The sequence below is a fragment of the Echeneis naucrates genome, chromosome 8 (assembly GCF_900963305.1).
Source record: "Echeneis naucrates chromosome 8, fEcheNa1.1, whole genome shotgun sequence".
NCBI lineage: Eukaryota > Metazoa > Chordata > Actinopteri > Carangiformes > Echeneidae > Echeneis > Echeneis naucrates.
Genome location: NC_042518.1, coordinates 507,548 through 535,047, shown reverse-complemented (window position 1 = coordinate 535,047; position 27,500 = coordinate 507,548). Strand labels below are relative to the sequence as shown.

The window sequence follows — 27,500 nt, the reverse complement described above, 5'->3', positions numbered from 1 at the left end:
ACACAGAAAATCTTAAACAACGTGCTTTCCTTGCTGTCTCTCACAGGAAACAACGGACAGTCAGATGGTGAGTTGTGCTTTCATACTCTCTTTAATTTGATTGTCAAATGAAACAAAAAAAAAAACAGTTTTGTCGGCTGTCAACGGGCAGAATACAGTGATGGTTCGCACATTCATGATCCCCAGAAGATTCATCGAGTCAGCGATCTGATCGGTGAATCAGTGAAGTCAGTTTAAGGAGGAAACAGGAAGCTCTGAGGGCGGATGATTGAAATATTTTACTGACACTTTGACAGTGAAACATGAACTGATAAAAAAAGGACCCTGAAGAATTATTTGTCACTTTGTAATCATTGTGCAACGTTTTGTTTGACTTTTGTGTTGCGTCACCCTCGTTGAGCATCATGATCTGTCCATCCAGATGAAGTTCATTAATAATACAAACGTCACGTTTTCACATTTGCACAATGTTTCACTCATTCCCTGCCAGCGGCAGGTGTGTTTCTGACCTCTGGACAGAATTTGGTCGTTTCAGGCTTAAACTGCCTGCAGCTCTTTTTCCACAGCTGCTCATTCATCCTCAGGGGAAACAATAAAAACAGCAACACACAACACACACAAAATCATGACCTTTGACCTTTGATTTCCTCCAGTTTGTGGCAATGCTCCGCTCAACTCGAGGATAGTCGGTGGCGAGGATGCTCCTGCAGGGGCGTGGCCATGGCAGGCCAGCCTTCACAGGAGCTCTCATTTCTGTGGCGGCTCCCTCATCAACAATCTGTGGGTCCTGACCGCCGCCCACTGTTTCCCCAGGTGAGTTAGGGCACGCCCCTGGCGCTTCAACTGTCCAATCAGAGGGAACGACCAGAATTACAGCAACAGAGAGAAAATACAGTAAAACCAGACATCGTAGTATTCCTCATTTATTTAAAATTCAGTCAATCAAGACATCAATAACAGGAACTGATCAAAAAGAGAAAATGAAGATGCAAAAGTAAGATGGTAAAATAATGGAAGAGACTAAAACTAATTATTAAGGTCAACTGGATGGAAACCGATGCAGTAAACTAACCCCACCCCTGACCATCAGGGTCATCCAGGTCCAGGTTTAGATCCACTCATGTTGTGATCCTGGTTTTGCAGCATCAGTACTTCCGGCCTGCTGGTTTATCTTGGGCGGGAAACTCAGGAAGGAGTCAACTCCAATGAAGTGTCCCGGACCGTGGCTGAGATCATCAGGCATCCAAACTACAATTCTGACACCAGCGATAACGACATCGCCCTGTTGAGACTGTCATCCCCGGTGGACTTCACCAACTTCATCAGGCCCATATGTCTGGCGTCCAATGACACCACCATTGATGCTGGGACGATCACCTGGGTCACCGGCTGGGGAACCATCCAGTCTGACGGTGAGAGTCAATATTAGCATGAAATAATATTTAAATCGATGTGACTGACGGGGAATCGATGGTTTGAGTCGTTTTTCACTGTAGAGACATGAAATGTTTGTTTGGGTCTATTTTCAGCAGCGGATGAATCCATGTTTGATTCTGCAGTAACATTCAGATTGATGTGATTTAAATCTTCCTTCTTCAGTTCCTCTTCCGTCACCTCAGAGGCTGCAGGAGGTCGACGTTCCCATCGTCTCCAACAGTCAGTGCAGTGATGCATATGCTGCCCAAAGCATCCAGATCACCAGCAACATGATCTGTGCCGGTTTAAATGAAGGCGGGAAGGACTCATGCCAGGTGAGTCCACCTGCAACCAACTCTGAGCTCATTAATCAGCGGAGAAGGAGGGACATTCTCCCATAGAGTTCAACTCAACCTGGCTTTAGTGGTTGTGCTGTTGAGGAGTTGTGTCCTCAGAACCAGAACATTCCAGGGTTTAGTGAAGTCTTGTGACCGTCCTCCTTTGCGGACTTCCTGTCTGTTCACGTTTCCTGATGATGTTCATGTCATGACCTTTGACCTGTGCAGGGCGATTCAGGCGGCCCGTTGATGGTTAAATCCGGATCCACGTGGGTTCAGATCGGAGTGGTGAGCTTTGGAATCGGCTGTGCTCTGGCTAACTTCCCAGGAGTCTACGCACGTGTGTCCGAGTATCAGGACTGGATCAGGAACCAGATCTCCACCAACGAGCCCGGGTTCGTCGGGTCCAGCTCCTCCAGCATCCATCCGCTCACCGCCATCCTACTCCCCGTCCTCCCCGTCCTCCTCCCTGTCTTCGTCCTCTCATAGGAGGTTTCTGAAGTTGAGTCGAGTGGAGGTCAGACTATAAAACCTCCACATGAATGCCTTTGTACTGAAATATTTCCACTCTCTCAATTCAGTTTGAATAATTTTACATAAATGAGACAAAAACAAAATTCTACCTGATTTGATAAAACTCAATTTTACTATCAACTAATCTGCTGCTTCTGACCGGATTGATAAACTGTCACGTTCATTAAGAGAAAAATAAATTTTATATCATTTATACCACTGTGCATAAATCATATGAGCTAAAGTGAAGAAGCTAATTCTTTTAGGCTGGCAGTTCAAATGTAATATTTCTAATATATAATAATACATCAAAGATAAGCTGACTAAAGGTGTGTATCTGCTGATTTTTCTGCATCAGATTTGCACATTTGCCTCTTCAGGCGACTGATTAATTCGTGTCTGAGCGAATTATTGTCGAACCCATCAGTATAAGTATATTTTCTTTAGTTTTTTCCTTTTTTCTTTTTCTGAACTTACCTGATTTTGATGTAAAAACGTCAGGGACTTTTTTCCATAAAAAAAAATGTAAACTTTATATTTATGTGACTTCACTTAATAAATGTTCAGCAAACACTTCAGGTCAGGTTTTCTTGTAAAGTGACAAAAAACCTTTGCATTATAATTCAAATAATTTTTTTTAACAAAAATTGAAAATGATTTATAAACTCAAGTAGGAAACTAAAATTAAAAGATGGTTCAATTTCGGTATTCTTAGTTTATGTTTTGAAATTTCATCATTTTGATTTTTGCCTGAAGTTAAACATTGTTGATTACTTTAGTCAGATGTTTTTTGTATTTCTTTCTATAAGCATTAAACATTTGTACTGTAGGTGAATTTTAGGATTTTATAATCTTGAACCTGTGAAGAAACATCTGTATAATTTTGACCTCTTTATATTCCTGTTTTTGATTTTTTGTTGTAACTTTTCTTTTTTATTACTTGTGCACAGAACAACTGAAACTATTATTTGCTTTTTCAGTTTACCTATAAAAAATATGCTGAAATTACATTTAAGCTATCACATTTATAGTATTACGCATTTACATAAAAAATTTTATTACACTACTAACTTATGACCGTCGAGATAAAACTTACAGGAATGTAGGATTTATGGATTATACTGGAGTACCGTGAAGAGGTGCTGCCATTTGTTTGGTGATTTTTTTAAATGCTTTTTGGGAAAATTATTTTTTGTCTTGGGCCTTATGACTGTAACGTTAAATAAATGATTTTTTTCTTTACAGTTATGATGTTGTGATGTAAATCTGACTGTGTGAAGGAAAGTGAATGAGACACCTGAAGGGAGAACTGACAGAATTACAGAATTACAGGAAATGAAAACTTACTGGCTCTTTGGAAAAATGCAGATGACAAAAGACAAAAAAGCACAAAAATAAATCTGAGCCAAACTCAGTTGACAAGAGAGTTAAATTAAAATGGATCAGATCTAATGATCTGATTTTTGTTGCTGCTGTTTTAAAGCCTCCAGTTTGGAATTTGACCATCAGGGATTTGGTTTTTCTGAAACCAGAAGGAGGAGCTGCAAGAGGAAAACTGAGCTAATAAATTAGAGAGAAGGAGAGACATTTTCCCATAGACTTCAATAGAATCTGACTTTATTTTGCGGTCGGTGGAGCTGCCATCTGATGGTCAGTGGAGGGAATGAAGGTTTAAGGCTCTTTAGTTCACCATCCTCCATCCAACACAAAAATGTTTCCACCTGTGAAGCTCATTCAGGGCGAGTTTAGTCTCCTTTAATCAGGTCTGCTCTGATGCTCAGTTCTTTAAGATCCACGATTCATTTCAAATTAATTTTTCATTGTTGTCCATTTTTTTCGTTTTTATGTAAAGATCAGCCTTTCCGCCTCAGAGTTTGGGAGGCCAAAGTTCCCAAGTGTCCTGAATGCAGCGCAGCCCAGTTTGAATGTGGTCGTTTCTGATTGGCTCCGGTACCGGAAGTGATAAGACGGTAAATCCTCTGTTCTTCTGTCACGTTTTGGCCTCTCTGCTTCCTAAAGTTGTCCTTTTCTGAGGTTCTGTTCTGATGGACGGAAGGACAGCTGCTGTTTTGTCTCAGTTTGTCCTCTTTTGTCTCCGAGTCCTTCGTGCAGAGGACGGCGGAGGGTGGTGAGTTCAGGGACCTTCGTTGGCAACACATTTCCGTAATTCTGGGCTCCTTTCAACTGTTTTATTCTCATTTTCTACATTTCCTTTCCCACAAACTCGCCGCTGGGAGGTGCTGGCGAGGTGGTAACCAGTCACCTCAGTCATTATCAGTCAGACAGTCTATGAATGACGTGAACAGGATCATTTCAGAGATATATCTGATATAACTGTATTTTTATATGTAAACAGAATCTTCAGCCGGTCAGCAGGCGGATTTCTTCTTCTTCTGTTCAGGTCATCAGACTTCAGTTTACAGGATGAAGGACTGTGTAACATGGACGTGTTCGACGGCCGCTCGCTGTCATATCAACACTTCATCGACAGGTAGGTGGTGCTGAGCCCCCAACCGGAGCCTCCACCTGAGCCCCCAACCTGAGGCCCCAACCTGAGCCTCCACCTGAGCCCCCAACCTGAGCTCCAACCTGAGCCCCAACCTGAGCCCCCAACCTGTGGCCTCACCTGAGCCTCCACCTGAGCCCCCAACCTGTGGCCCCAGACCTGAGGCCCCAACCTGAGCCCCCACCTGAGCCTCCACCCAAGGCCCCAACCCGAGGCCCCAACCTGAGGCCCCAACCTGTGGCCCCAGACCTGAGGCCCCAACCTGAGCCCCCACCTGAGCCCCCACCTGAGCCTCCACCCAAGGCCCCAACCTGTGGCCCCAGACCTGAGGCCCCAACCTGAGGCCCCAACCTGAGCCCCCAACCTGAGCCTCCACCTGAGCCTCCACCTGAGCCCCCAACCTGAGGCCCCAACCTGAGCCCCAACCTGAGCCTCCACCTGAGCCCCCAACCTGAGGCCCCAGACCTGAGCCTCCACCTGAGCCCCCAACCCGAGGCCCCAACCTGAGCCCCCACCTGAGCCTCCACCTGAGCCTCCACCTGAGCCCCCAACCTGAGCCCCCACCTGAGCCTCCACCTGAGCCTCCACCCAAGGCCCCAACCCAAGGCCCCAACCTGAGCCCCCAACCGGAGCCTCCACCTGAGCCCCCAACCCGAGGCCCCAACCCGAGGCCCCAACCCGAGGCCCCAACCTGAGCCCCAACCTGAGCCTCCACCCAAGGCCCCACCGGAGCCTCCACCTGAGGCCCCAGACCTGAGGCCCCAACCTGAGCCCCAACCTGAGCCCCAACCTGAGCCTCCACCCAAGGCCCCACCGGAGCCTCCACCTGAGGCCCCAACCCAAGGCCCCAACCTGAGCCCCCAACCTGAGCCTCCACCTGAGCCTCCACCTGAGCCCCACCTGAGCCCCCACCTGAGCCTCCACCCGAGGCCCCAACCTGAGGCCCCAACCTGAGGCCCCAACCTGAGCCCCCAACCTGAGCCCCCACCTGAGCCTCCACCCGAGGCCCCCACCTGAGCCCCCACCTGAGCCTCCACCCGAGGCCCCAACCTGAGCCCCCCAGCTGAGCCCCTCACCCTTCTGATGTGGACTGGCTGTAACTGATGGTGGATGACCTTTGACCTTGTGTTCCAGGTACGCCTACAGCCGGCCGGTGATCTTCAGGGGTCTGACCGATAACGCGGTGTGTGCTGCTCTCCGAATCAAAACAAGCTGAACGCCCTTCAGACCAAATCAATGTGATTTTTTTTTCCTGTTTCAGAAATTCCAGTTGTTGTGCTCCAAGTCGAATTTACTCCGACACTACGGCGGCCGCAGAGTGCGGCTGAGTACAGCGAACACCTACTCGTACAGGAAAGGTACGGCTGTCTGACAGCAGCTGACGCCGCCCACTCTTTTCTTTTATTCACTCGCTGAATGTTGGTGAAATTCTTGCAGTGGACGTCCCCTTCCAGGAATACGTGGATCGCTTCCTGAAGCCTCAGTCCACCAACGCTCTCGGCAGTGGTGAGTGGAACGCTGCCCCAGAGCATGCTGGATCTTTTTTCTTTATAGAACTTTTCCTGACTTCCTGGAATTTATCTGCAGTTACAGATTGTGTATAAGAAAGTTCATGGAGATGACAGACGGTCTCTGATGAAGGTTCACTGACTCTTCTTCCTCAGACACGCTGTATTTCTTCGGAGACAATAACTTCACTGAGTGGCAAAGTTTGTTCGAGCACTACGAGGCGCCGCCGTACGCCCTGCCGCACACCAGCGGCGCCTACAGCTTCGGCATCGCAGGTCAGGAATGAACCAAAACCCAAAACAGCACTCTGACAACTACAGAATCTAAATCTGGGACTGAAGTCAGATCAGACCTGTGAAGCTGAACCGTCTCTGTCCTCAGGTCCGGGAACCGGAGTCCCATTTCACTGGCACGGTCCGGGTTTCTCTGAAGTTGTCCATGGAAGAAAGGTAACAAAAAAAAAACAACACAACAAACAGGCACCTGGACCCAGTCTGGGACCAGGAAGGGGCTGTTAGGAGATGGTGAACTGCCATGGAGGACCAGGACCGACAGGGATGAAGGTCCAGAGAGAGTCCAGAAACATCTTCAAGACAAACAGGGTCCAGAGATCCAGAGTCTTCCTGTCCGAGTCTCTGACCGGCGTTAAATGATGAATTCTTCCCTCCTCTCACAGCGCTGGTTCCTCTACCCGCCTGACAAGGAGCCTCATTTCCACCCGAACCACACCACCCTGTCCTGGGTCACAGAGACCTACCCCCACCTGCCGGAGGACGAGGCTCCTCTGGAGTGCACCATCAGACCTGGAGAGGTAACGGGCCCCGGTGCCTCAGACTCTGGAGGGCCGTGGGGCGTTTCTAACGGTGTGGATCTTCTTCTGTTATTCTTCAGGTGCTGTTCTTCCCCGACCGCTGGTGGCACGCCACCCTCAACCTGGACACCAGCGTCTTCATCTCCACCTTCCTCGGCTGAGCGTCTGTCGTCAGGGCGACGGGATTCTCAGTTCTCAGGAGGAGGACAGCTGGACACATTCCACATTCAGTCTTATCGTTAAAGGAGCCGTGTGATTAAACCATCAACGTCACCTGCTGAATTAAACCTGGACCTGGACGCTGTGAGGTGAAGCCACTGCTGAAAATGTTTTTTTCCCCTGCCTGAATTTGTCCTGTCCATCTGTAGTCAGAGGCTGTACTGAAGTCTATGGAAAAATGTCGCTCCTCCTCCGAAATACATCGGTGAGGTGGCCGGTCTGGTTTAATGGACAAATAAGATTTCTTATGTTTACTGTTTGTATATATTGTGTGTTATCTTTCGATCACAACATTTAATTCCATTATTGAATGAAGGAAATATTTTTTATGGGCAGTAAATAAACATAAACATAAATGAACGGATCATTTAGAGAACAAGCAGCAGATCAATCACAAATGTGAATTTTCTGATCTTTGTATCTTTTTTGACAAACAGGAACAAATAAAAAGTACTAACAGTTACAGCTCTGCTCATGAGTGTGTGTGTGCACAGACTGTGTCTGTTGGACTCCGGGGGAACGCTCACCTCCTGCAGTGGCTTCTGGGTAGGAAAGGGCTCGGCCAAAGAGGAGAGATATTAGTGTTTACAAAGCGTTTGAGGTCTGAACCTCACACCCACCGATATCAACCTAATCAGAGCGTGATGGAAACAAACTGAATGTCTCCAGGAGCTCAGCTGCTTTCACAGAAAACAGTCCTCACTTCAGAAACACGAGTTTAAAGTGAAAGAATCTGCAAGATGTACAAAAGACACACAAAGCAACCAAAGTGAACAGCTATAGAGACTTTTTATTTTGGCAGAAAACTCATGAAATCAAATGAACAAAACTCACAGTCTGATTGTGCCTAGCTTCCTCTGAAAGACACAAGTGGAAGGTTGTGTTACTTGTTTGTAAAATCTGTAGCAGAAACGGTTTGAGACTTCAGAGCTCCAGGATCAGATCTCAGGAAGTTCTTTTTCCACTCCAGGACACTAAACTCTCCTGTGAGCACTGAGGTCAAGAGTAGCTTCACCTCCATGATTGGTCAGCAGGAAGCTGAAGTCTGTGCCCCTGAGCTACACAAACTGGAGCTCACACTGCTGCCAACAGGCTGGAACCGGAAACAACAGACAGAACGCAAAGCCACAAAAACATTTCAACACATTTTGTGCAGCCTTTTTATTTTCCGACTTGAATTACATTTCTACTTGAAATCATCTTCAAACATCAAGTGAAGTTTCAAAGATTCAACATGAACTGAGAACTTGCATTAAAACAGCCAGTCAATCAATAAATACATGAAAAATATTCAGCAGCAACGTGACCAGTTTGGTTTGAGTGTCACAGAGATACAAAGTAGATCAGCTATGTAAAAAAGACTAAACAAGGAAATTACGTTAAAAAAAGCTCCTAAAAACAGAATTTAATTCACATGCACATTTCCTACTTCACACACACACACAGGATGTTTCTTCTCTTTCAGTTTGCCAGCAAACACAACATCTGTCTGTGGTCTGATTGTAATCACATTCTAATTGTCTGATTGTTTCAGAGTCTTCAGGCCGTCGAGCGTCAGTGAACACATCCTCCTGAACTGGTCCCAATAAAAACACGCCAACTGGAAAAAATGGGCCGAGACAGAAACTGAACAAAGCTGCTGTTCTGTCATGAGACGAACTCAGAAGGCTGAAAGAAGAAAAACATTTTTTGGGGAGTTTTTCTTTCATTTCTTTGTGTTTTCACATGTTTTTCTTTCTGATGAGAAATGAAATGTTATATACACAAAAAAGTCTGTTTCCTGGAAATAAAACAAATGGTGTGTCATGACAACAGGAAAATGGGACTTCCTTGTGCAGGGCTGATTTGAACAGTGAGTGGTCAAATCAGTGAAGCTGACTCTGTCCTCTGAGCTGAGGACAGAGACGGCTCCTGATGTCTCGCTATAATAACTATAACAAATTTAAAACTCTACATTTGTCTTCAGGAGATGATTCAAGAAATAAACTGTAAATTAAAGCGTCATTAAGCTGAAGGTGAACTTCGAGCACCAACTCAGGCATCAGCTGTCAAAATAAAATCCCCCTTCCTCCTCACTGGTCAGTAGTCCTCCACCCATCTGTTCTCCAAAATAAAAGCATCAATGACTTCCTTCATGGCCAGGTTTGGGATGAGCTGGTCCTGGGTCAGCGGAGTTCGTGTCACGGGGTCAAAATGCCCGACTCTCTGGAAGAGAAGAGAAGTTTACTGATCTGTAGCAGCGTTGACGGACAGCTGGAGGTCCGTCTGCTCGCTACCTGCAGATGCTCCTCGATGTCTTTCCGGTCATACGTGACTCCACTCGGGGTGATGCAGGGCTCTCTCATCAGCTCAAAGCTGATCTTCCCACACAGGAAGTCAGGGATCTCCCGCTTCTGTCAGACACCACAAAGCAGATGGACCCGGACAAAATCATCACCTTCATCATCATCATCATCATCATCATCATCCAGACTCACCTTCCTCTTCTCGTCCACCTGACAGAAAAGTTCCTCCATGTCTGACAGATATTTGTCCTGTTAATAGAAACATCAGCAGGTTGGACTCATTAAAGGGACAAACAGGAAGAAGAACAGATGAACACATGATGACGTCACAACCTGCCATCAATTAATGATGAAAAAAAAATGAAATAAAATAAAACTCTACAGACTCTTTAATACGTCTTCACTGCGTTTATACCTGACTGGTACTGAGCAGGTCTGACCAGGATCTGGTCCACCTTCTTTAAAAACTCCTGTCAAACATGTTGTTTCATCTTACAACAAGGTTGTGAGTGAGGTCAAGAATCTGATCCTGACTGGACTCAGACCTGGACTTGGGAGTCTTTCTGGACTAGGAATAAAAACCTACATGTTTTGTGTGGATCTCGTTCAGATTGTGTTGAATTCTGCCGTCGTCAGATTTGTCATCTTGTTTCTGTTTGCAGCCCTCCAGCTCTCTGTAGACACACACACACACACATTTCACTACAGGAACAAGGTCAACAGGTTCTGATTGGCTGGATCGAGGCGCTGCGGTGGACCTGCCTCTTCTTCTCAGTGAGGATGAGGTTGGTGAGGTAGGCGTGCAGCTCGCTTTCCTGGTTGATCCGCCGCTCCTCCAGGCTGCTCCAGCGTTTCTTCTTCGCCATCCGCAGAGCGCCAGGGATGTCATCACCGAAGTTCAGCCGCTGCTCCTTTGCCAGGTTATAAGCTGGAAAAGGAAGCAGGATGAAACGTTTCTGTGTGACGGTCTGACTGCAGAACCTGAAACCCCTCACACCTTTCTGCAGGTTGCCGATGGCTTCGTCGTAGTTCTCCATCTCCAGGTGACACTGGCCCATGAAGAAATGGGCCTTCACTGATTGGCTGTCCAGCTCCAGGGCGTGTCTGCAGTCAGCCAGAGCTTTGTGGTGCTGCTGCAGCTTCACATAGCACAGAGCTCTGTTGGTGTAGTAGGCCGGGACAGACGGACTGTGGGACTGACAGAGGGGAGACGTCAGGTACCTGGACACAGACATGGGATCTGCAGTAATGTGGTTTTCCTTACTATGGCGCCACTGTAGCAGGCAGCCGCCTCCAGGTACTTCCTGCCCAGGAAGAGCCGGTTTCCCTGCTCCTTCAGCTCCTGAGCTGACACTGACGAGCTTTTCTCCGGACTCTCCGACATCTTGTCCTCCGAACTCACTGCACCGATTTCTGATGAGACTGGACCAGATCAGAGACAGATGAGACGGACCAGAGACAGACAGATCATCAGACAAGATCAGAGACAGATCAGACACAGATCAGAGGACAGATCAAGACAAGATCAGAGACAGATCAAAGACAGATCAGAGCGGATCAGAGACAGATCGAGACAGATCAGAGACAGCTCAGAGACAGATCAGGAGACAGATCAAGACAGATCAGACAGATCAGAGACAGATCAGAGACAGATCAGACAGAGCAGACAGATCAGACAGATCGACGATCAGGACAGATCAGAGACAGATCAGAGACAGATCAGAGACAGATCAGACAGACAAAGATAGATCAGACAGATCAGAGACAGATCAGAGACAGATCAGAGACAGATCAAGACAGATCAGGACAGATCAGACAGATCAAGACAGATCAGAGACAGATCAGAGACAGATCAAGACAGATCAGAGACAGATCAGAGACAGATCAAGACAGATCAAGACAGATCAAAGACAGATCAGAGACAGATCGAGACAGATCAAAGACAGATCAGAGACAGATCAAGACAGATCAGACAGATCAGAGAGACAGGACAGATCAGAGACAGATCAGAGACAGATCAGACAGATCAAAGACAGATCAGAGACAGATCAGACAGATCAAAGACAGATCAGAGACAGATCAGAGACAGATCAGACACAGATCAGACAGATCAGACAGATCAGAGACAGATCAGAGACAGATCAGACAGATCAGAGACAGATCAGAGACAGATCAGACACAGATCAGACAGATCAGACAGATCAGAGACAGATCAGAGACAGATCAGACAGATCAGAGACAGATCAGAGACAGATCAAAGACAGATCAGACAGATCAAAGATAGATCAGACAGATCAGAGACAGATCAAAGACAGATCAGACAGATCAAAGATAGATCAGACAGATCAGAGACAGATCAGAGACAGATCAGAGACAGATCAGACAGATCACAGACAGATCACAGACAGATCAGAGACAGATCAGAGACAGATCAGAGACAGGAAGGAAAGCTGACAGAAAAGCATCAAAACGATTGTTTATGGCCAGTCAGTAATTTAATCGATGACTGATTTCATCAATCAATGGGTCTCATCACTCAGTTTCACACCTGGGTCAGATCTGGAGCCGAACCTGGTAGCTCCTGAAGGCTCCTTGGACCTCAGCACGGAGACAGATGTTGAGTTAAAGGGATGGAAATAAAAACTCACCGGAGCTCCTGTAGTTCTCGGTCCAGTCTTTGTTATCGATCGGGATTGATTGTTAATGCCTGGATTGATGCTAGCCCCGTTAGCCGCGCCCTGATGCTCCACCTCAGCGTGCGGGATAACCGGGGACCGATCCGGATTATCGGAGTCAGAACCGGTCTCACTCAGACACTGACAGACCTGGAGCCGCTGGAGGAACTGCCGAAAACCGACAGAAGCCGGTGAAGATGGTGTTACATTGAAATGGACCGTTTTTATCTCACTTAGCTCGATGCTAACGACTTAGCATCAGGATTCTTCAGCTGATGTTCTGGTTTGAGTCTGTGACGTAAAATGCGTCATCGGACGTGACATGCCCATCGACAGGAAGTGGTGATTTTATTTATTTGTTCACTATTATTATCATTTTGATTTCATAATTTTAAAAATGTTAACATTATTCTTGAATTAAAATTAAAATTAAAAAATTTCTCTTCTTCTCGACCTGAAAGTTTTTTTTCTCCATACCATCGTAATAATTCTAACTTTTATTAAGGAAATCAGGTTTCAAATTGTTCCGCACTGGTAGATAATTCATTTAAGATCAATTCTGAAAGTAAAGAAATAAAAATATAACAATAATTTCTTTTATCCTTGTAAATATCACAGATAAGCAGAAGATAGAGCTGGACATGTTTTAATTGATGAAGCATCATAAGAGGTTTCAAACATTTGCATAGTTTTATCTTGTTTCTAACAACATGATTCATCAGCATAAAATATTTATTTCCATTGTGTAACTTTAAAACATCTCCTCCAAAATAAAACATCAGCCCCCAGCATAGTTTAAAGTCAATAAAGTGCTAATGCAACCACACTGCGAGTCTCTGCTGCATCTCTAAACTTTATTTAAACATCCTACATATTATAAATGTGAATTAAGACTGAATAATACTGAGGAGAATAAACACTGTTTGTGTTACATCTTGGCAGCCAGTTCAGACACAACTAACTAACAAAGACAATAATGTGTAGTCATCTATCACCAGTGCAATCAAGACAATCTGGACCTGAAGACCATCCAGTGATCTGATGTATAAAGTGCATCATGTGTTTTCTAAGAAAACCTTTTCTACATCTCTGATGGGACGAGCAGCTTCTGAAGACCGAAAGACACGATCCCACCTGTGACCCAACCTGGGAGACTGTTTCTGACCCCAACCCAGACTGGAGGAGGCAGGAACAGAACGAAGCAGCTCACAGGTCGCCCGTGCATCATCGAACCAAAACGTGACCTTTATCATCGTAACCATGGTGATGAGGGCAGGGATTTCAGTGAAAGTCCTGGAAGGGAAAGTACAGAAGCCCTAATGGCGAGTGAAAGAAGGATTCTTAGGGTTTCCATGCCATTGTGCACTTCTTGTGGCCCAAATGTGAAAACAGAGACAATTTTTTTTGTACTTGTCTCTAAAGTCTTCTGTAGAAACTAGAAACAATGAGCTATTAGCTCAGTCTGTTCACACTCATGTTAGCACTTTGCTACTATTTAGCCAACCTACTGCATTTGTACTGTAGACATGGAGATGCTTTCATATTTTTTAAAATGAAATGATCCTAAAAAAATATTTCTTCCCTTGTACTGATGCCTCTCAGTGCCACAAACCAACACAAGTTAAATTCCCAAGTGATCTCTGCTGTGTTGGTACAAAATAGAAAAATGGATCATACCCTGTTTGGCTCAGTCCTGAGTGTCCAGCTGTGATCATTCAAATGAAAAGTACATTTGGCCTCCGTGCTGTTGGACACCAACATTATTTAGCTGAGCCACAAGTTGGAAAAGTTGAGGAACTTCCAGACTTGTGAACATCTCAACCAACAGTATCGCTAAAATAAAGTGAAAGCTTTTCTTTTCTGCACCTGTTTCATGAAGACGAATGAATTTTCTCCATGAAAGGACAGGACACACTGTGGACAACTCTGTCTCTGTCTCACAGCAGCTGAAGTGTTTCTATGATGAGATGGTGGTCTCTCGGTCCGACAGTCTGAAGACAGCAGCAGACAGACGGGAGGTCCATGCTGAGACCTCTTGACCCCAGCAGGTCAGAGGGGTCGAGGCTGATGCAGACCGGCGGTCTCTGGAGTCAGGGCAGGACTGTGTCTTGCCTTTGAAGGACTCCAGTTCCCCAGAGAGGCCTGGACCGCCTTCCGGTGAGCCAGTCTGTGTGTGATGGAGAATCCAGCATTTCCCTCCAGCTGAGACAAAACCACCAGCACCTGTCTGAGGGGGCGGGAAATGAAGTCAGGGTGGAAATGTCATCCCCGGCTGTGTGTGTGTTTATCACGTGTGTGTTGTGGCGAACCTGTGCAGGGGGGGGATGCTGTCGATGGTTTTGAGGCTGCTGCGCGTCGACACCACGTTGAAGCTGTCGCTGCAGTCGCAGGAAACATGCAGGTGGTGGCGCGGATGTCTGTTCTCTACCATGACGATAAGCCCCGCCCAGCCGTGGGTCAGGTAGTAGCAGGTCATCCCCTCCCGACCCTGAGACACACACACACACAGTATGTTGGTGCAAGTCAGTTAATGATCTGACTTCCACAGGACAGTGAATGCAGCATCACCTCATGTCTCTCTCCTTTGGTCTCCGTCAGCTGAATGATGGCGTCAGAGATGGTGGTGTTGGAGGAGGTCACCTGCTCCACCATCACCAGTCTGGAGCTGTAAACCGCCAGCGTGTAACCAGGAGCCTCCGATCTGCCGCCGCTCCCTGAGCAGACACACAACAGCTCGACTTCCTGAGGACTTCTCACAGGTTCAACAGTGTAAATAAAGATGGACGCTGCTGTGACGTCTCCTCGGCTTCCTGTGGCTCTGCTGTCACCATCTTGGCAGCGCCTGTATCCGCCCCCTAACTTCCAGCTAATACAAATACGGTCAAAGGGGCGGAGTTGTGGCAAAAATACGCTCACTGACCTGTCACTCAAAGTCCAGAACAGGAAACACAGAAAGAGTCAGGATCATGTGTACATCCTAATGAGACAGCTCTTAGTCTCAGTCCCATCGGTCCCCTGGTGTCCCCCCTCAGCAGCGGCCTACCTGTCCCGTCGGAGCCGGTGCTGTGCCAGTGGTTAAAGGCGCAGCAGAGCGCAGCGTACTCGCCGGGCTCCAGCATGACGTCACAGCCCACGAACCTCCTGACAGAACGGCGGCTGTGAGCCAACAGACGACCCAACGCCAAAGTCCCCGAACTGTCGAAGGACACCCGGAACAGCAGCACACACAGATCCAGCAGGTGGCTCTCCGCTGTGTCCCACCGCCTGACGGGACAGAGACAGACAACACGAAAAGGAAGGGGCATCATCATCATCAGCAGGGGGCTGAGGTCATGAGGTCAGGACTCAGGATGACTCCCAGCAGTGTCTCTTGGATGTCCCCAGATGTCCCTGGTGAGGACGTCCTACCTGCTGCCCCGCTGGAACAGAGCCAGTTCCACAGACGTTCTCTCCAGAACCGTGATGGACACCACCGTCACCGGGACATCTGCCCGCCGCGGGAACACACCGGGAACCCGAAGCTCCTGCCAGTCCGAGTGAATCTTACAGATGTCCACTGAGTCAAAGTACCTGCCAGCGACAGACACACACTGCATCAACCATCGGCACACAAGCTGACACAATGTGACAACTGAGGCCAACAAACAAGCTGCTGTGATCAAAGATGGAGGATGACAGATCTTTGGGCAGGTGGAAGTTGCATGTTGTCATTAACCAATCAGCAAGCGGGCCCTGATCTACCTGATGAAGTCCCAGAAGTCCATCCAGAACAGTCCGTCCTCAGCTCTCTGGGCGCAGAGCTCCCTCTTCAGGTGTGGAGGCCAGTTGGGCCAGTCGTCAGACCAGGAACCGGTCCAGGAGAACCGACCCCATGGGTTCCTCAGCTGCAGTAACCTGAACCAGGAGCCACGTGGTCAGGATCATGTTATTTGCTCTGGGGGGGTGCTTCTCTCGTCTCCCTGAGTTTCTTATCAACACCTTTACAAGTTTTTTTTGATGCAAGAATCAAGACAAACAAATCTAATATAAACACATAAATCTGGTTTAAATTTCAAAGTGACTCCTCTCATTCAGGTCAGTCAGATGGTAAAAACTTTAAACCTTAACTCCGGACCAGCTGTGTTCTGCTGTTAAAACCAGGAAGGAGCCGAGCTGCTGAACATCCTGTTGGTTTCCTCACCTGTTAGAATCGATGTCCCGCACATCCAGGACAGAGTAGGCGTGTCGTGGACGTAAACCCAGAGACTCGTACTCGGTGTCATCCACCTTCATGTTTCCTCCCCCACAGGACGCCCCCATCAGGAAGCTGCCAGCACCACCAGAGTCAGGATCAAATCAGAAACAGACCAGAACCAAACCCCCCTCCCTGACCTCACCCTGCTTCTTTGGAGCTCAGCATCTTGGCCCAGATCAGGTCCGTATCAATGGGCTCCTCCTTCGGGTTGGTGGTACTGACCTGGAGGGCCAGCGACTCGCAGGGGGCCCCGGTCAGTGTGGACAGGCCCTCGATGGCCCGGCCGGCCTGCAGAGTGAAGTAGGAGCCATGGAGCTTGGCCAGAGCTTTTTCTATCAGAGGAACCCAAAGCTGCTTCCTCTGGGCCTGAAGAAGGAAACAGAGCTGAATGTGAGACCTCCAGACCGGCAGCTGACGGTCCAGAAGGTTCTCCACCGGTCAGCGTCTCACCTGAGAGAAGAGGAGGTGGCCGTTCTCATCGCAGGGCAGCATGTCGTCCACCAACACCGTCGTCCACGAGCCGTCCTTGCAGAGACGCACCTGATAGGCTCCCTCAGCACACAGCGAGCGAGTCACCATCACCTTCTCCACCAGCTCGGGACGTTCAGCCAGAACAGCCAAGGCACTGAGGAACCTGCAGCGGCACAAAGGAACCTCAAAGACCTTCAGCTGAGTCAGGAACAGCGTCTATACAAATGTCCAAAAGATCATCTGGTTCATCAATTCGTCCGAGATCTGGACCAGGAGCTGTCCGAGCTGGACACGCCTCCAGTCCATCACCGAGACAGACTGGTGACTGTAACACAGTCGTCACTTCCTGTTTTCTCTGAGAATCAAGCATCATTCCTGCAGCTCATCTGATCTGGTTTAGGGACCTGGACTCTGGAGGGACCTGGACTCTGAGGGACCTGGACTCTGAAGGACCTGGACTCTGGAGGGACCTGGACTCTGAGGGGACCTGGACTCTGAGGGACCTGGACTCTGGAGGGACCTGGACTCTGGAGGGACCTGGACTCTGAGGGACCTGGACTCTGGAGGGACCTGGACTCTGAGGGACCTGGACTCTGAGGGGACCTGGACTCTGGAGGGACCTGGACTCTGAGGGGACCTGGACTCTGAGGGGACCTGGACTCTGGAGGGACCTGGACTCTGAGGGGACCTGGACTCTGGAGGGACCTGGACTCTGGTTTAAGGACCTGGACTCTGGTTTAGGGACCTGGACTCTGAGGGGACCTGGACTCTGAGGGGACCTGGACTCTGAGGGGACCTGGACTCTGGAGGGACCTGGACTCTGAGGGGACCTGGACTCTGAGGGGACCTGGACTCTGGAGGGACCTGGACTCTGGAGGGACCTGGACTCTGGAGGGACCTGGACTCTAATGTTAGTGATTTAAAATCTTCTGGTTTTTCTCACCAGCAGTTACCCAGAAGTCCCTGCAGGATGTCGGAGGGGCGGGGCATGCGGAACACGGACCACTTCATGGCGCGCTCTCTCGGGTTGCAGCAGTTGATTTCTTGTGGGCGGAGCCACTTTCTGACCCGATGCTGGACGCTGTCCTCCGGCGGGAAACCGACGGACTTTGGACTGGGAGGAAAACTGTCGTCCACAAACATCACTGCGTTCTGAAATAAAGGAGCAACAAACCCTTGAATCCAGACCTGAACCTCCTCAGACCCGGTCCAACAGCCTGGAGGACCAACCTCTCTGCAGAAGCTCAGGATGTTCTCCCACAGTTCTTTGGCCTGTCCTTCGTCGCTCTGCCTCCGCTCCTCCACCAACATGCTCTCCTTCCTCCACGGACCCGCCGCCGGTCCAGGTCTCTGCTGGGGGGTGTGACAGGCCAGGCAGTGTTTGGCTCTGGCTTCGTTGATGAGCGTGCAGGCCGGACAGGACCAGTCCCCGGTCTTGCTGATGGATACCATGTGAGGGGAGAAAGACCCGGGAAAGTCTGAGGGGGGGGTCGGCTCCTCCCTCAGGACACTGAGCCTGCGGCCTGGGGGCAGCTCCGGTTGGACGGACAGATGTGAGACAGTGAGGCTGGACGGAGAAGGACTGATGCTGGGTGTCTGACTTACATCTGGAGGGGGGACCTCACGCCGACTGCAGGGGACGGGATTATTGTGACCTGAGGACTGGGGGGGCAGGTAGGATGCCTCCACCGGGACACTCTCTCCTCTGGTTGATATGGACAGAGAGAGCCCCGCCCCTGCAGGTTCTGGTGCTGGCGTCCCTGTTGGATCACCAACCTCGGGCATGAGCAGGGCCTCGGCAGGGATCTGGGGGAGGGACAGTTTCCGTGGCCCCCCACAGGCAGAGCAGGACAAGGAGGTGGGGGAGTTCTGAAGGGTGCACCTGGAGCAGTCCCAGGTCAGGCTCCCGGCCTGCCCCCCCCTCCCCTCAGCCGGCGACGGCCTGAGAGGCCCGGAGCAGCTGCTGGAGCGCTGAGGGCGGGGCTGGGCATCGGACGAGTCCGGGGGGGCCAGGCCGGTGTAGCCGCAGAGGGAACAGGCTAGGCGGCTGTGGGAATTGGCCAGTGTGCAGCGGGGGCAGGACCAGCTGGCCCCCTCCCGGATCCACCGGCTGTCCGGTCTTCGTCGGGGGGCTTCACAGATGGAGCAGCGGGGGGCGCCGGCTGCGTTCAGGAAGGTGCAGCAGCCACAGGCCCATTGGCTCCTCTGCATCGGCATCGAACCAGAAGAGAAACTGGGGGGGGGGCAGTATGATGATAAACATTAGATCAATGTTTTATTCTGTTAAATACATTCACGTCAACACATTCAGTATCACTCAGATCATCTTTTGGTGTTTCAGGGTCAAAGGTCAACATCAGTGACCTGCAGACCTGCAGCTGTCTGATTGGTGAGCTGGTTTGAAGCTGATGAGTCATATTTGATCAGATTTGGGGTGAAAGGGACCCTGCAGAGGCATAAAAGGTCGTTCCTGCTCTCACCTGGTTTTGTCTTCATGGTCAAATTTATTGATTCGCTGAAACAAACAAACCGATGAACTGAAGTGAGAAATGCAGAAATATCAGAAGTGTCTTGAGCTGAATTCTGGTTTCAGTGTAACGTCTCTGGAGAGCAGACGGAGAAGACGCAGAGGAGGGAAAACTCCAAATATAAACGGCTGCATTCACACTTCCTGAGGGGGGAGGAATTAAAATGCATGAATATGGAAACAGCAGCAGAAGCTGAAACAGAACCTAGTCGCTCCTTTTTAACACACCGAGGAGCTCTGAAGTTTGTGTTCGGAGCAGCAGACCCAGATTATCTGAGCTGGAGGAGCCGCTGGGACGGCGGCGTGGAGCCTGGCCCACTTTTTGTCTCAGCAGCTCGGCACCATGCTGAGTTCAGTGATGCAGATTCATCATGAAACCGCTGGAACAGATTTATATGAGTTCATGTGAAGAGTCGAATGCTCAATGAAACTTTGTCAGAATTGCAGATCTGCACTCATGTGTGCATCTCCAGACCGTCGTCTCTCCTCCAATCACTGGGGACGACTCCTGCTGGCGTCGGGACATCGTGGCAGCAGAGAGGACGGACAGACTACAGACAGATTCAGGAGTAATGCAGACACTATGACGACGAGGCTGAGGTTTATTTTATATCGACCACTTCATGAAGAATTCATGCGGACCGGCTCCAGTGATGTAAATCAAACATCCACTTCATTCATCGGAGGTGCAAAGAGGATCCATTATCGTCAATAAATCATCATAATCAAACCGGGAACATCCCTCTGGATCCTGTTTAAAGGTCCAAACGGTGTACAGGTAGACCTCCATGAGGTCTCCTTCTAAATCAGGTCCAGGTTTTATATGAATCCAGTTCACAGTCTGGATTCAGAACCTGAACCTTCAAAGAGATGCTTTTGGTTCCATAAATAGATGTATATTTTTTATAGATCACATCTTAAAATAAAAGACTGATGAAATGATGATCCCAGATTCCAGGTTGGTTTTGAGGCTCAGACTGTGGAGCCGAGTCTGAACCGGGACCACGAGACCGAGGAACCGCAGGAACGAAGCATCCTCAGAGGAAACATTACATAAACTCACATTTTAGCCGAGAATTAGTGTCAGATCTGCAGAATCAGACTGAGGTGTGAAGGTGATGATCGCTGATTTTAAAATGTTCTCTGCTGTGTTCAGGTTTTAGTTCCTGCTGGTTTGAGGACTGGCACCCAGACCCGGTCTCTCACCTGCGCTCTCTGTGCCTGCTGGGCCTGGGAAGCTGCCGGGGGATGAAGGTGCTTTGGCTGCTCCTCAGGCACCCCATGACGGGGGAGGGGGGCAGAGCTGCACCCCGGGGTGCCCCCTCATCTTCGGCCTCCTCAACAAGGGAGGAGGTGGAACTTCCCATGATACCGCTGGCTCGGGTGGGGGGGCCCTGAAAGAGGAGAGATCAGATCAGCCTGAAACAAACTCTGCTGATGAATCATTCATCAATTCATGATCAATAAACTTCGTTCAAATATTCTGTGACATCCTGTTTTTCTTTGTTTGTTTCAGACCAACAAACAAACATGTCCCCTTCACGTTCAGGTATTTCCTGAAACAAGCTGCAGGTGAATCAATGAGTTCGTTTTAGAAGGATGCACATAAACGCACAGACTGTCTGGACCTGGACCTGGAGCCAGTTCTGACGCTCCTGACGGAGGCTGCAGCTTCCTGCGCTCTTCACTCAGTCGTCCTTGAACGACTGAAATCAGGCAGCTCACACTTTAACACACACACTGAGCAGAAGATGTGTGTTGTGTGAATCACACCCGTCTCCGTGCGTGTCTTTGAAAAAACAGCAGTCACATTTTAAAGGTTGAAATTCAAAGAGTTCAGGCTGAATTGATGCTGCAGCTCAGTGCAGATGATTCCTGCTGATAGTGAACTTCACACTGAGCTGAAATAAAGCCGGACTCACCTGAACGCAGCCTGAAGGGGACCTCAGAGCTTCATCCTCTTCCCCTCCAGCTCCCATCTGCACAGTCACCACCGCTCTCATCCAGCATCGCCACACACAGAGAGGACCAACGCTTCCTGTCAGATCCTTCAAAATAAAACACACAATCATGTCTGAAATAACACAACCGTGCCAATTTACTGCTTCAGGAACAAAAATGAATTATTATTATTCATGGAAAGACATAGACTTTAAGTTATAAAACAGACAGAATGCAAAAATAAGGCTAATAAAGAGAGAATGAACTGGAAATATCAAAATATAAACAGTATTAGGTTTCTTACACAGATAGATAAGATAGTATTTATCTTTTTTTACATTTCAAGAAAATATTTATAAATACAAATACAATTTTTGCAGCTTAAACAGATCAAACGATTTCAAATACTTTCAGTTTTTAATAAAAGGTGTCCAAGAAACAGAAATTCATCACCAAAGAAAAATGAGAAAAGTAATTTTATAATCAAGTGAGACAAATAATATTTTTTCAATACAAAATGTACCTGATTAATTTTGAGTCATAATTATAATAATTATTCCACTAGTCTCCTTTTATTTTGAAGGCTGTTTCCTCTTTGCTCTGACCTTACTGTCTTCAGCCTGACTGTCTCATCCTCCCAGCTCGTCTCCTCAGGGGACATGAGGAGGACAAACGGACTGATCTGGATCCTGACACACTGAGACATCAGTTCAGCTTCACCTTCAATCACCAAGCTCCATTTAAATTTATCCTGTTTTCTTTGTTTTTTTTGCTCCAAACAGATTCATCATTAAAGGTGAATTCAGTTTTTTTCCTGAACCATTTCTACTTACTGCTTCATTCAGCTAAAACAGAAAAACGACAGCCAGAGTTTTCATTTTCGAAAGAAGACATTTTTAAGTTTTTATGTGTCTGTTCAAAGACCTCTTTGAGAAGTGCAGCTCCTTTTAAATATTTGATGCTTATTGACCGGTGTGTGTGAAACAGGAATAAACAGTTCCCCAGGATGTAAAATATCTGTTCAACTTACGTTTCCATTTTCTAATAATTTATACTTCAACTCCTTTTCATTTCAGTGAAATTCAAATTTTATTCATGCAACCAAAAGTCAAGAGTCCAGCTTGTTTACAGTGGAAGTTGTTGTAAAGAAGACATGATTCTAAAAAATTACAGCACATTAGTGAAGATTAAACCTTCATTTCTAAAGTTCTCAGTTTGAAGCTTCATGCAAAAATAAATCTTTAAAGACGTTCCACTGAAGAAGGATTGATTTCTCCTGAAATGAAACAAAAACTCTTCAGAACAGTCTGTTTCCTGTTTACTCGACCTGCTAAAGAAAAGCTGTTTGTTCCGAGTACAGTGGCCTCTTCAGGACATTTTAGACTCGGCTATCCATCACACTGCCACGTGGTTCTGGACCTCAAGGACCCTGAACACTCCACGAGACATATTTTTACTTTAATTCTGTAAATAAAAAATCCTAAAAAAAGACCTAATGATTCGTTTTCAAAGTTACAAGATGGCTGACACACAAACATCAGCGCAGACCTGCAGATCTCCTCAGACCAGGTGCTGCTGTCAGTCAGGATCAAACTGTCAGATGGAACGTAAAGCTAGCGTTAGCCACATAGCATGCCGCTCACTCTGATGGCCATCACGTTCATCACTGTTCAGTCAATCAGTCTTGTTTTTTTCTGTAATGCAGCATGAGTGAATGACTCCCAGAGTCCAGACCTCCTTACAGTAAACTGACTGGCCGTGTTTTCTCATTTATTTATCTGGAAATAATTGAGATGACATAAAGTTTTTTGTTGTGTAAAAAAAGTTACATCACATTCAATCAAATCTATATAAAAATAAAAATTGAAATCTTCTGGGGGGGGTTGTTTGTTTACATGGTGCATTTTAAGTTAATGTGTTTCCTACTAACTGACAGGGAAACAGGAAACATCCCGTTGGACAGAATCAGCAGAAGGTTCATCCTCTGGGGATCCAGAGTCAGAGCTTCAGTCTGTTCAGGAGAAACTGCTGAGTTCTGATGAATTAAAACATTCATCTGTGACTCTGTAAGAAACTACGTCCCCTGAAGGCACCGCAGTCACACCTGCCGACAGCCCCTCCTCCTCCTCCTCCTCCTCCTCCTCCTTCTATGGTGCATTTCTCCAAACTTCCTCCCCAGAAATGTAGGTGGCTTTGACTTTCAGGGCGTCGTCCAGTAAGACTAGGTCTGAAAAACAAGTGTGTGTGTGTTATTCCATGAACACTGCAGACGTGATGTGTGATTTGTGCTGATGCAGCAGATCCTGACCTGCGTCGGAGCCGTAGTCCAGATTCCCCTTCCTGTGGAGCCCCAGGAGCTGAGCCGGATGGAGGGAGGCAGCTTCCAGAGCTTCTTCTACACTACAGCCTGAACACACACACAGTCCTGACCTGACTCTGCTGTTCCTAACACACAGTTGGTTTTGGCGGACTCACCTGAAGCCTGTTTGAAGTGTCGGACACACATGTCCATGGTGGCGATGCTGCCGCTGAGCGTCTTCGTGCCTGAAACAGGTCAAACTGATCAGACTGATGGAAGGAAGCCCCGCCCCCCTGACCCCTGCAACATGTGTTCCCTGCTAAGACGTCAGTTCTGGTCCTGACCTGCCACATAGGCGTGGAGACCCTGGATCTCGATGACCTGCTGGCCCAGAGTGTGGCGGCCGGGGGGGAGGCCCATCGCTGCGATGGCGTCCGTCACCAGCACCAAACCTGAGACACGACGACAACAACAACATCATGAGCACAGAAGAGGTCCCCAACCCCTGGGACACGGACAAGTACCGGTCCGAGGTTCTTTTGAACCGGGCTGTACAGAAAGAATAACTTACATTATTTATTATGTGACTCTGAACTGTGTTTTATTTTGAAAAATGACCGCATTCTCTCCGTCACATCCGTCTCTGACTCACTCTTGACGCATATTAAGACACTTGTCTCGGTCACGTGAGACGTTACCGCTAAAATTAAACAAACAAGCTGGTGAAATGATTAAAAAAAGGAAAGTTTCTTTGTGGAGGGGAAAAGGCCCAGTGAGGAGACAGGTTCGGGGTCAGGGGTCAGGGGTCAGGGGGCAGAGAGGATGCTCCGAGGGCGCTGCTGATAAAGTTCCATACGAGTGCACAGTGGATTCATGTTTACTATGAAATTTGGAAAATAGCAGTTTTTATGGCGATCGTATCATTTTGTTTTGTTGCATTTATCCGCCACACCTTAAAGGCCGGTCCGTGGAAATACTGTCTGACATTAAACCGGTCCGTGGGGACTGCTGCTGAAAGCTGAAAGCCTGAGGGGGGGTTAGGACCTGAGGGGTGAGCTCTGTGGGCGATCCTCAGAGCAGCAGGGTTGGTGTGGATCCCGTCGGCGATCATGCCGTAGTAGACCATCCTGCCGTCAGGGATCTGGTCACTGGTCAGCAGACCCACAATGCCCGGGTCCCGATGGTGGAACTGGATCACAAGAAGACAAAAGTCTGAGAAGTTCTGGAGCCATCAGGGACTGAATGTGATCAGATCTCCACTCTGTGCACCAGGTTGGACTCACGGGCAGCATGGCGTTGAAGAGGTGAGTGATGAAGGAGGCGCCATTTTGAACCGCCTCCTCGGCCTGATGCAGGTTGGCCACTGAGTGACCTGCAGGACAAGCAGAGGGGCGTTAAAGCGGCGGTGTGCATCCAATCACAGACAAACAGGGCGGGTCCTCACCTAACGACACCTTGATGCCCCTCTGGCAGAGCTCCCTCACCACCGATTGACTGCCGGCCAGCTCGGGAGCCAGTGTTACCATGGCGACATTGTCCATGCTGCCATAGGTCTCCAGCAGATCTTGAATCCCTCCAGACTGGAAGGAGCGGAGGAACTGCTCCGGGTGGGCCCCTTTCTTCTCCGCGCTGATGAACGGCCCCTCCAGGTGAAAACCTGCAGACACGAGGACAAGGTGAGCCCCGCCCCCTCCAGAAGGGATCAGAAAGGATCGGGTCCTACCGAGAACTCCAGCTCCGTCCTGTCCTCCGTTGTGAACTTTGACCTGAGGCAGAACCTGAAACACATTGTGATCACAGACGGGTCACGTCAGAGGAGGTTCTGGGCCCCTCACTTCAGGGCTGAACCAATCAGACGGCGCTCTAACGGACAATGTGTCTCACCTGGTGGTAGATGGCAGCAGGAGACGTGACCAGGGTGGGACAGAACGACGTCACGCCGTGCTCCAGGATCTTTTTGGCCACGAAGGAAACTCCAGCGCTGACATCATCAGACGCCTGAGAGAAGTCGATGCCGTGTCCTCCTGGAGGGAAGAACACGGCGTGAAAATCCTTAAACCTGCATTTTATCGACTGACCATCAGGGGGCGACACAACTGGGTGGAGGAGAAGTGAGGCTGTTTTGAAATCTATGGGAAAATGTCCCTCCTTCTGCCTGATTCATTAGCTCAGTGTGTCTGTGTACCGTTGATCTGGACGTCTATAAAGCCTGGAGCGATGATGCTGCCTTCACAGTCAACATGTTTGTCGGCGTAACCTTTTTCATCGAAGAACAACTTCTCTGGATCTAAAATCCGTCCCTCACGCACCCACAGGTCCTCTCTGCAAACACACACAAACACGCCTGTTGGCCTCAGGCTCGTATCTTTGTGGGTCAGCGTGACGCCTGTGTTGTTGTACCTCTGCAGTTTGTGCTCCCTCAGGATCCTGCAGTTGATGAACTGAGTGATGGGAGCGTCAGACACCGACTTGTTGGTGGGCATGTTTTAGACGGGTGGAGACGCACAGCAGAACCAATCAAACGCTCCTCTCTGCCACTGAAACAGGAAGTTGTTAATGAAAAGTCTGTGTGTATCTATTACCTGTGAACAACATAATACACAACAGTTGTGTTCTTATTGATCCACATTCAGTTTGAAGTTCAGGTCAGTTAACTGGATCTGTTTTGATGTATCACAGATGAAATGATGTTGTGTGTTCTTATCAGGAGCTGCTGACTTTAACCTTCAGTCTGTTTTATAACAGAAGGAATCTGCTCTCACTGCCACCAACCTCCGTGCACAACACAGTTCATTTTACATTTCTGTGGCCATAACCTGATTCACGTACTTTGAAAGCGAACAAGGGAATTAGAGTGAGAGCTACTTCAAACCGATGACCGAGTCGGCACATATCAGATTATCACCACTTTCCTGATTCCTTCAGGATTTAACCTTTTTTTCTGTCATCTCGGCGCCTCCGTCCGCCCGGAAACAGCCGGAGCGACTTTAAACTGCTGAGTTTGTAAACGGAGTCCGTCAGCTCGACTTTCCACGTTCACCTCAAATACTCATCTCCATTTGAATGTTTTATTAAATCTGTTGTTTAGTGCCGATAAAGTCGGGACTTACCGCGGACAGAGTCCAGATGAGTCCGGAGAAAACAGCAGAGGAAGTGGATGAAGTCACGTGACGGAGCTGCAGGTCACCTGACCAACAGAACAACAACAAACAGAACAAATAGAACAAAACCACAAAGTGAAGTTTCATTTTTATTGCTTGTTTTACATTAATGTGCAGTTAAAATCTGAATACACCTCATGTAAATAAAATCTCTAACAATAAACGTTGATTTAAATAAATATATTAAATATATATCAGAGTGCTGTCACCTCAGTAGGTGGTGCTGTAACACAACCTTTGACCCACAAACACAACCTCCACAGTCACAGTCCTGTTTACTAACATCACAAAAATCAGACAGTTTGATTTTATCACGAAAACACATTTCACTTTGTTGTAATTACTATGAATTCTTTTTTAAAAGATGGAAGATTAATGACAAACAAGCAGATCAGACACTCAGAAACATGTAGAAAAATAAAAGTTTATAACATGTTCCCTGCTCAAGTCAGACTATGTTGAAGTCTATGGGAAAATGTCCCTCCTCCTCCTGATGAGAAATACAATGATGTTCATTTAGAGGGAAAGGGGAGGGGTTAGGGGCGGGGCTACTGAGTGACTGACAGACTGTACCACCCAATCAGGATCAGTACAG

The 27,500-nt window shown here is 48.1% G+C and overlaps 6 protein-coding genes across 12 annotated transcripts in view; 2 read left to right on the top strand and 4 right to left on the bottom strand.

The window, feature by feature from the left end:
• LOC115048202 (trypsin II-P29-like) overlaps positions 1–3,515 on the top strand; it is a 4,723-nt gene extending 1,208 nt beyond the window's left edge. The window contains exons 2-6 of the mRNA XM_029509550.1: positions 47–67; positions 654–813; positions 1,144–1,412; positions 1,600–1,751; positions 1,983–3,515. Coding sequence (XP_029365410.1) covers positions 47–67; positions 654–813; positions 1,144–1,412; positions 1,600–1,751; positions 1,983–2,243 — 863 coding nt within the window. The 3' untranslated portion in view covers positions 2,244–3,515. The remainder of the gene's footprint in view (positions 1–46; positions 68–653; positions 814–1,143; positions 1,413–1,599; positions 1,752–1,982) is intronic.
• A 618-nt stretch (positions 3,516–4,133) lies between these two features.
• Positions 4,134–9,149, top strand: LOC115048201 (jmjC domain-containing protein 8-like). Of its 5 annotated transcripts, none has more exons than XR_003841047.1 (9): positions 4,251–4,395; positions 4,669–4,758; positions 5,908–5,956; positions 6,035–6,131; positions 6,211–6,279; positions 6,438–6,557; positions 6,664–6,731; positions 6,959–7,401; positions 8,847–9,149. XR_003841047.1 is itself a non-coding variant. In XM_029509549.1 (9 exons), the coding sequence occupies exons 1-9, from the start codon at positions 4,313–4,315 to the stop codon at positions 7,252–7,254; spliced, it is 792 nt and encodes a 263-aa protein (XP_029365409.1). In that variant the 5' UTR covers positions 4,251–4,312; the 3' UTR covers positions 7,255–7,771. The 5 variants fall into 5 exon arrangements, 4 of the variants coding, with proteins under 4 accessions (XP_029365408.1, XP_029365409.1, XP_029365405.1 ...); XM_029509549.1 differs by lacking the exon at positions 8,847–9,149 and having other exon boundaries at positions 6,959–7,093; positions 7,174–7,771; XM_029509548.1 differs by lacking the exons at positions 4,251–4,395; positions 8,847–9,149 and adding an exon at positions 4,134–4,237 and having other exon boundaries at positions 6,959–7,771.
• LOC115048203 (E3 ubiquitin-protein ligase CHIP-like) lies at positions 8,231–12,544 on the bottom strand. Of its 3 annotated transcripts, none has more exons than XM_029509553.1 (8): positions 12,246–12,544; positions 10,862–11,019; positions 10,595–10,793; positions 10,356–10,525; positions 10,184–10,267; positions 9,790–9,846; positions 9,589–9,705; positions 8,231–9,517 (listed from the first exon to the last, which is right to left on the bottom strand). In XM_029509553.1, exons 2-8 carry the CDS (start codon positions 10,979–10,981, stop codon positions 9,392–9,394), a joined length of 873 nt encoding a protein of 290 aa, XP_029365413.1. In that variant the 5' UTR covers positions 10,982–11,019; positions 12,246–12,544; the 3' UTR covers positions 8,231–9,391. The 3 variants fall into 3 exon arrangements, with proteins under 3 accessions (XP_029365413.1, XP_029365411.1, XP_029365412.1); XM_029509551.1 differs by having other exon boundaries at positions 9,586–9,705; positions 10,184–10,271; positions 10,360–10,525; XM_029509552.1 differs by having other exon boundaries at positions 10,184–10,271; positions 10,360–10,525.
• Positions 12,545–12,912: 368 nt separating this feature from the next.
• LOC115047187 (calpain-15-like) lies at positions 12,913–19,194 on the bottom strand. The gene is made up of 11 exons (XM_029507978.1): positions 18,208–19,194; positions 17,921–18,129; positions 16,957–17,140; positions 16,649–16,872; positions 16,453–16,578; positions 16,014–16,166; positions 15,681–15,842; positions 15,316–15,536; positions 14,841–14,986; positions 14,582–14,760; positions 12,913–14,499 (listed from the first exon to the last, which is right to left on the bottom strand). Exons 1-11 carry the CDS (start codon positions 19,192–19,194, stop codon positions 14,322–14,324), a joined length of 2,769 nt encoding a protein of 922 aa, XP_029363838.1. The 3' UTR covers positions 12,913–14,321.
• A 3,322-nt stretch (positions 19,195–22,516) lies between these two features.
• Positions 22,517–26,912, bottom strand: amdhd2 (amidohydrolase domain containing 2). Its single transcript, XM_029509543.1, has 12 exons — positions 26,855–26,912; positions 26,145–26,281; positions 25,930–26,066; positions 25,629–25,768; positions 25,468–25,522; positions 25,189–25,401; positions 25,028–25,116; positions 24,789–24,933; positions 24,089–24,196; positions 23,921–23,989; positions 23,754–23,852; positions 22,517–23,672 (listed from the first exon to the last, which is right to left on the bottom strand). Exons 2-12 carry the CDS (start codon positions 26,225–26,227, stop codon positions 23,593–23,595), a joined length of 1,218 nt encoding a protein of 405 aa, XP_029365403.1. The 5' UTR covers positions 26,228–26,281; positions 26,855–26,912; the 3' UTR covers positions 22,517–23,592.
• Positions 26,908–27,500, bottom strand: part of foxj1a (forkhead box J1a) — a 4,111-nt gene continuing 3,518 nt past the window's right edge. The window contains exon 4 of the mRNA XM_029507977.1: positions 26,908–26,931. Coding sequence (XP_029363837.1) covers positions 26,908–26,931 — 24 coding nt within the window. The remainder of the gene's footprint in view (positions 26,932–27,500) is intronic.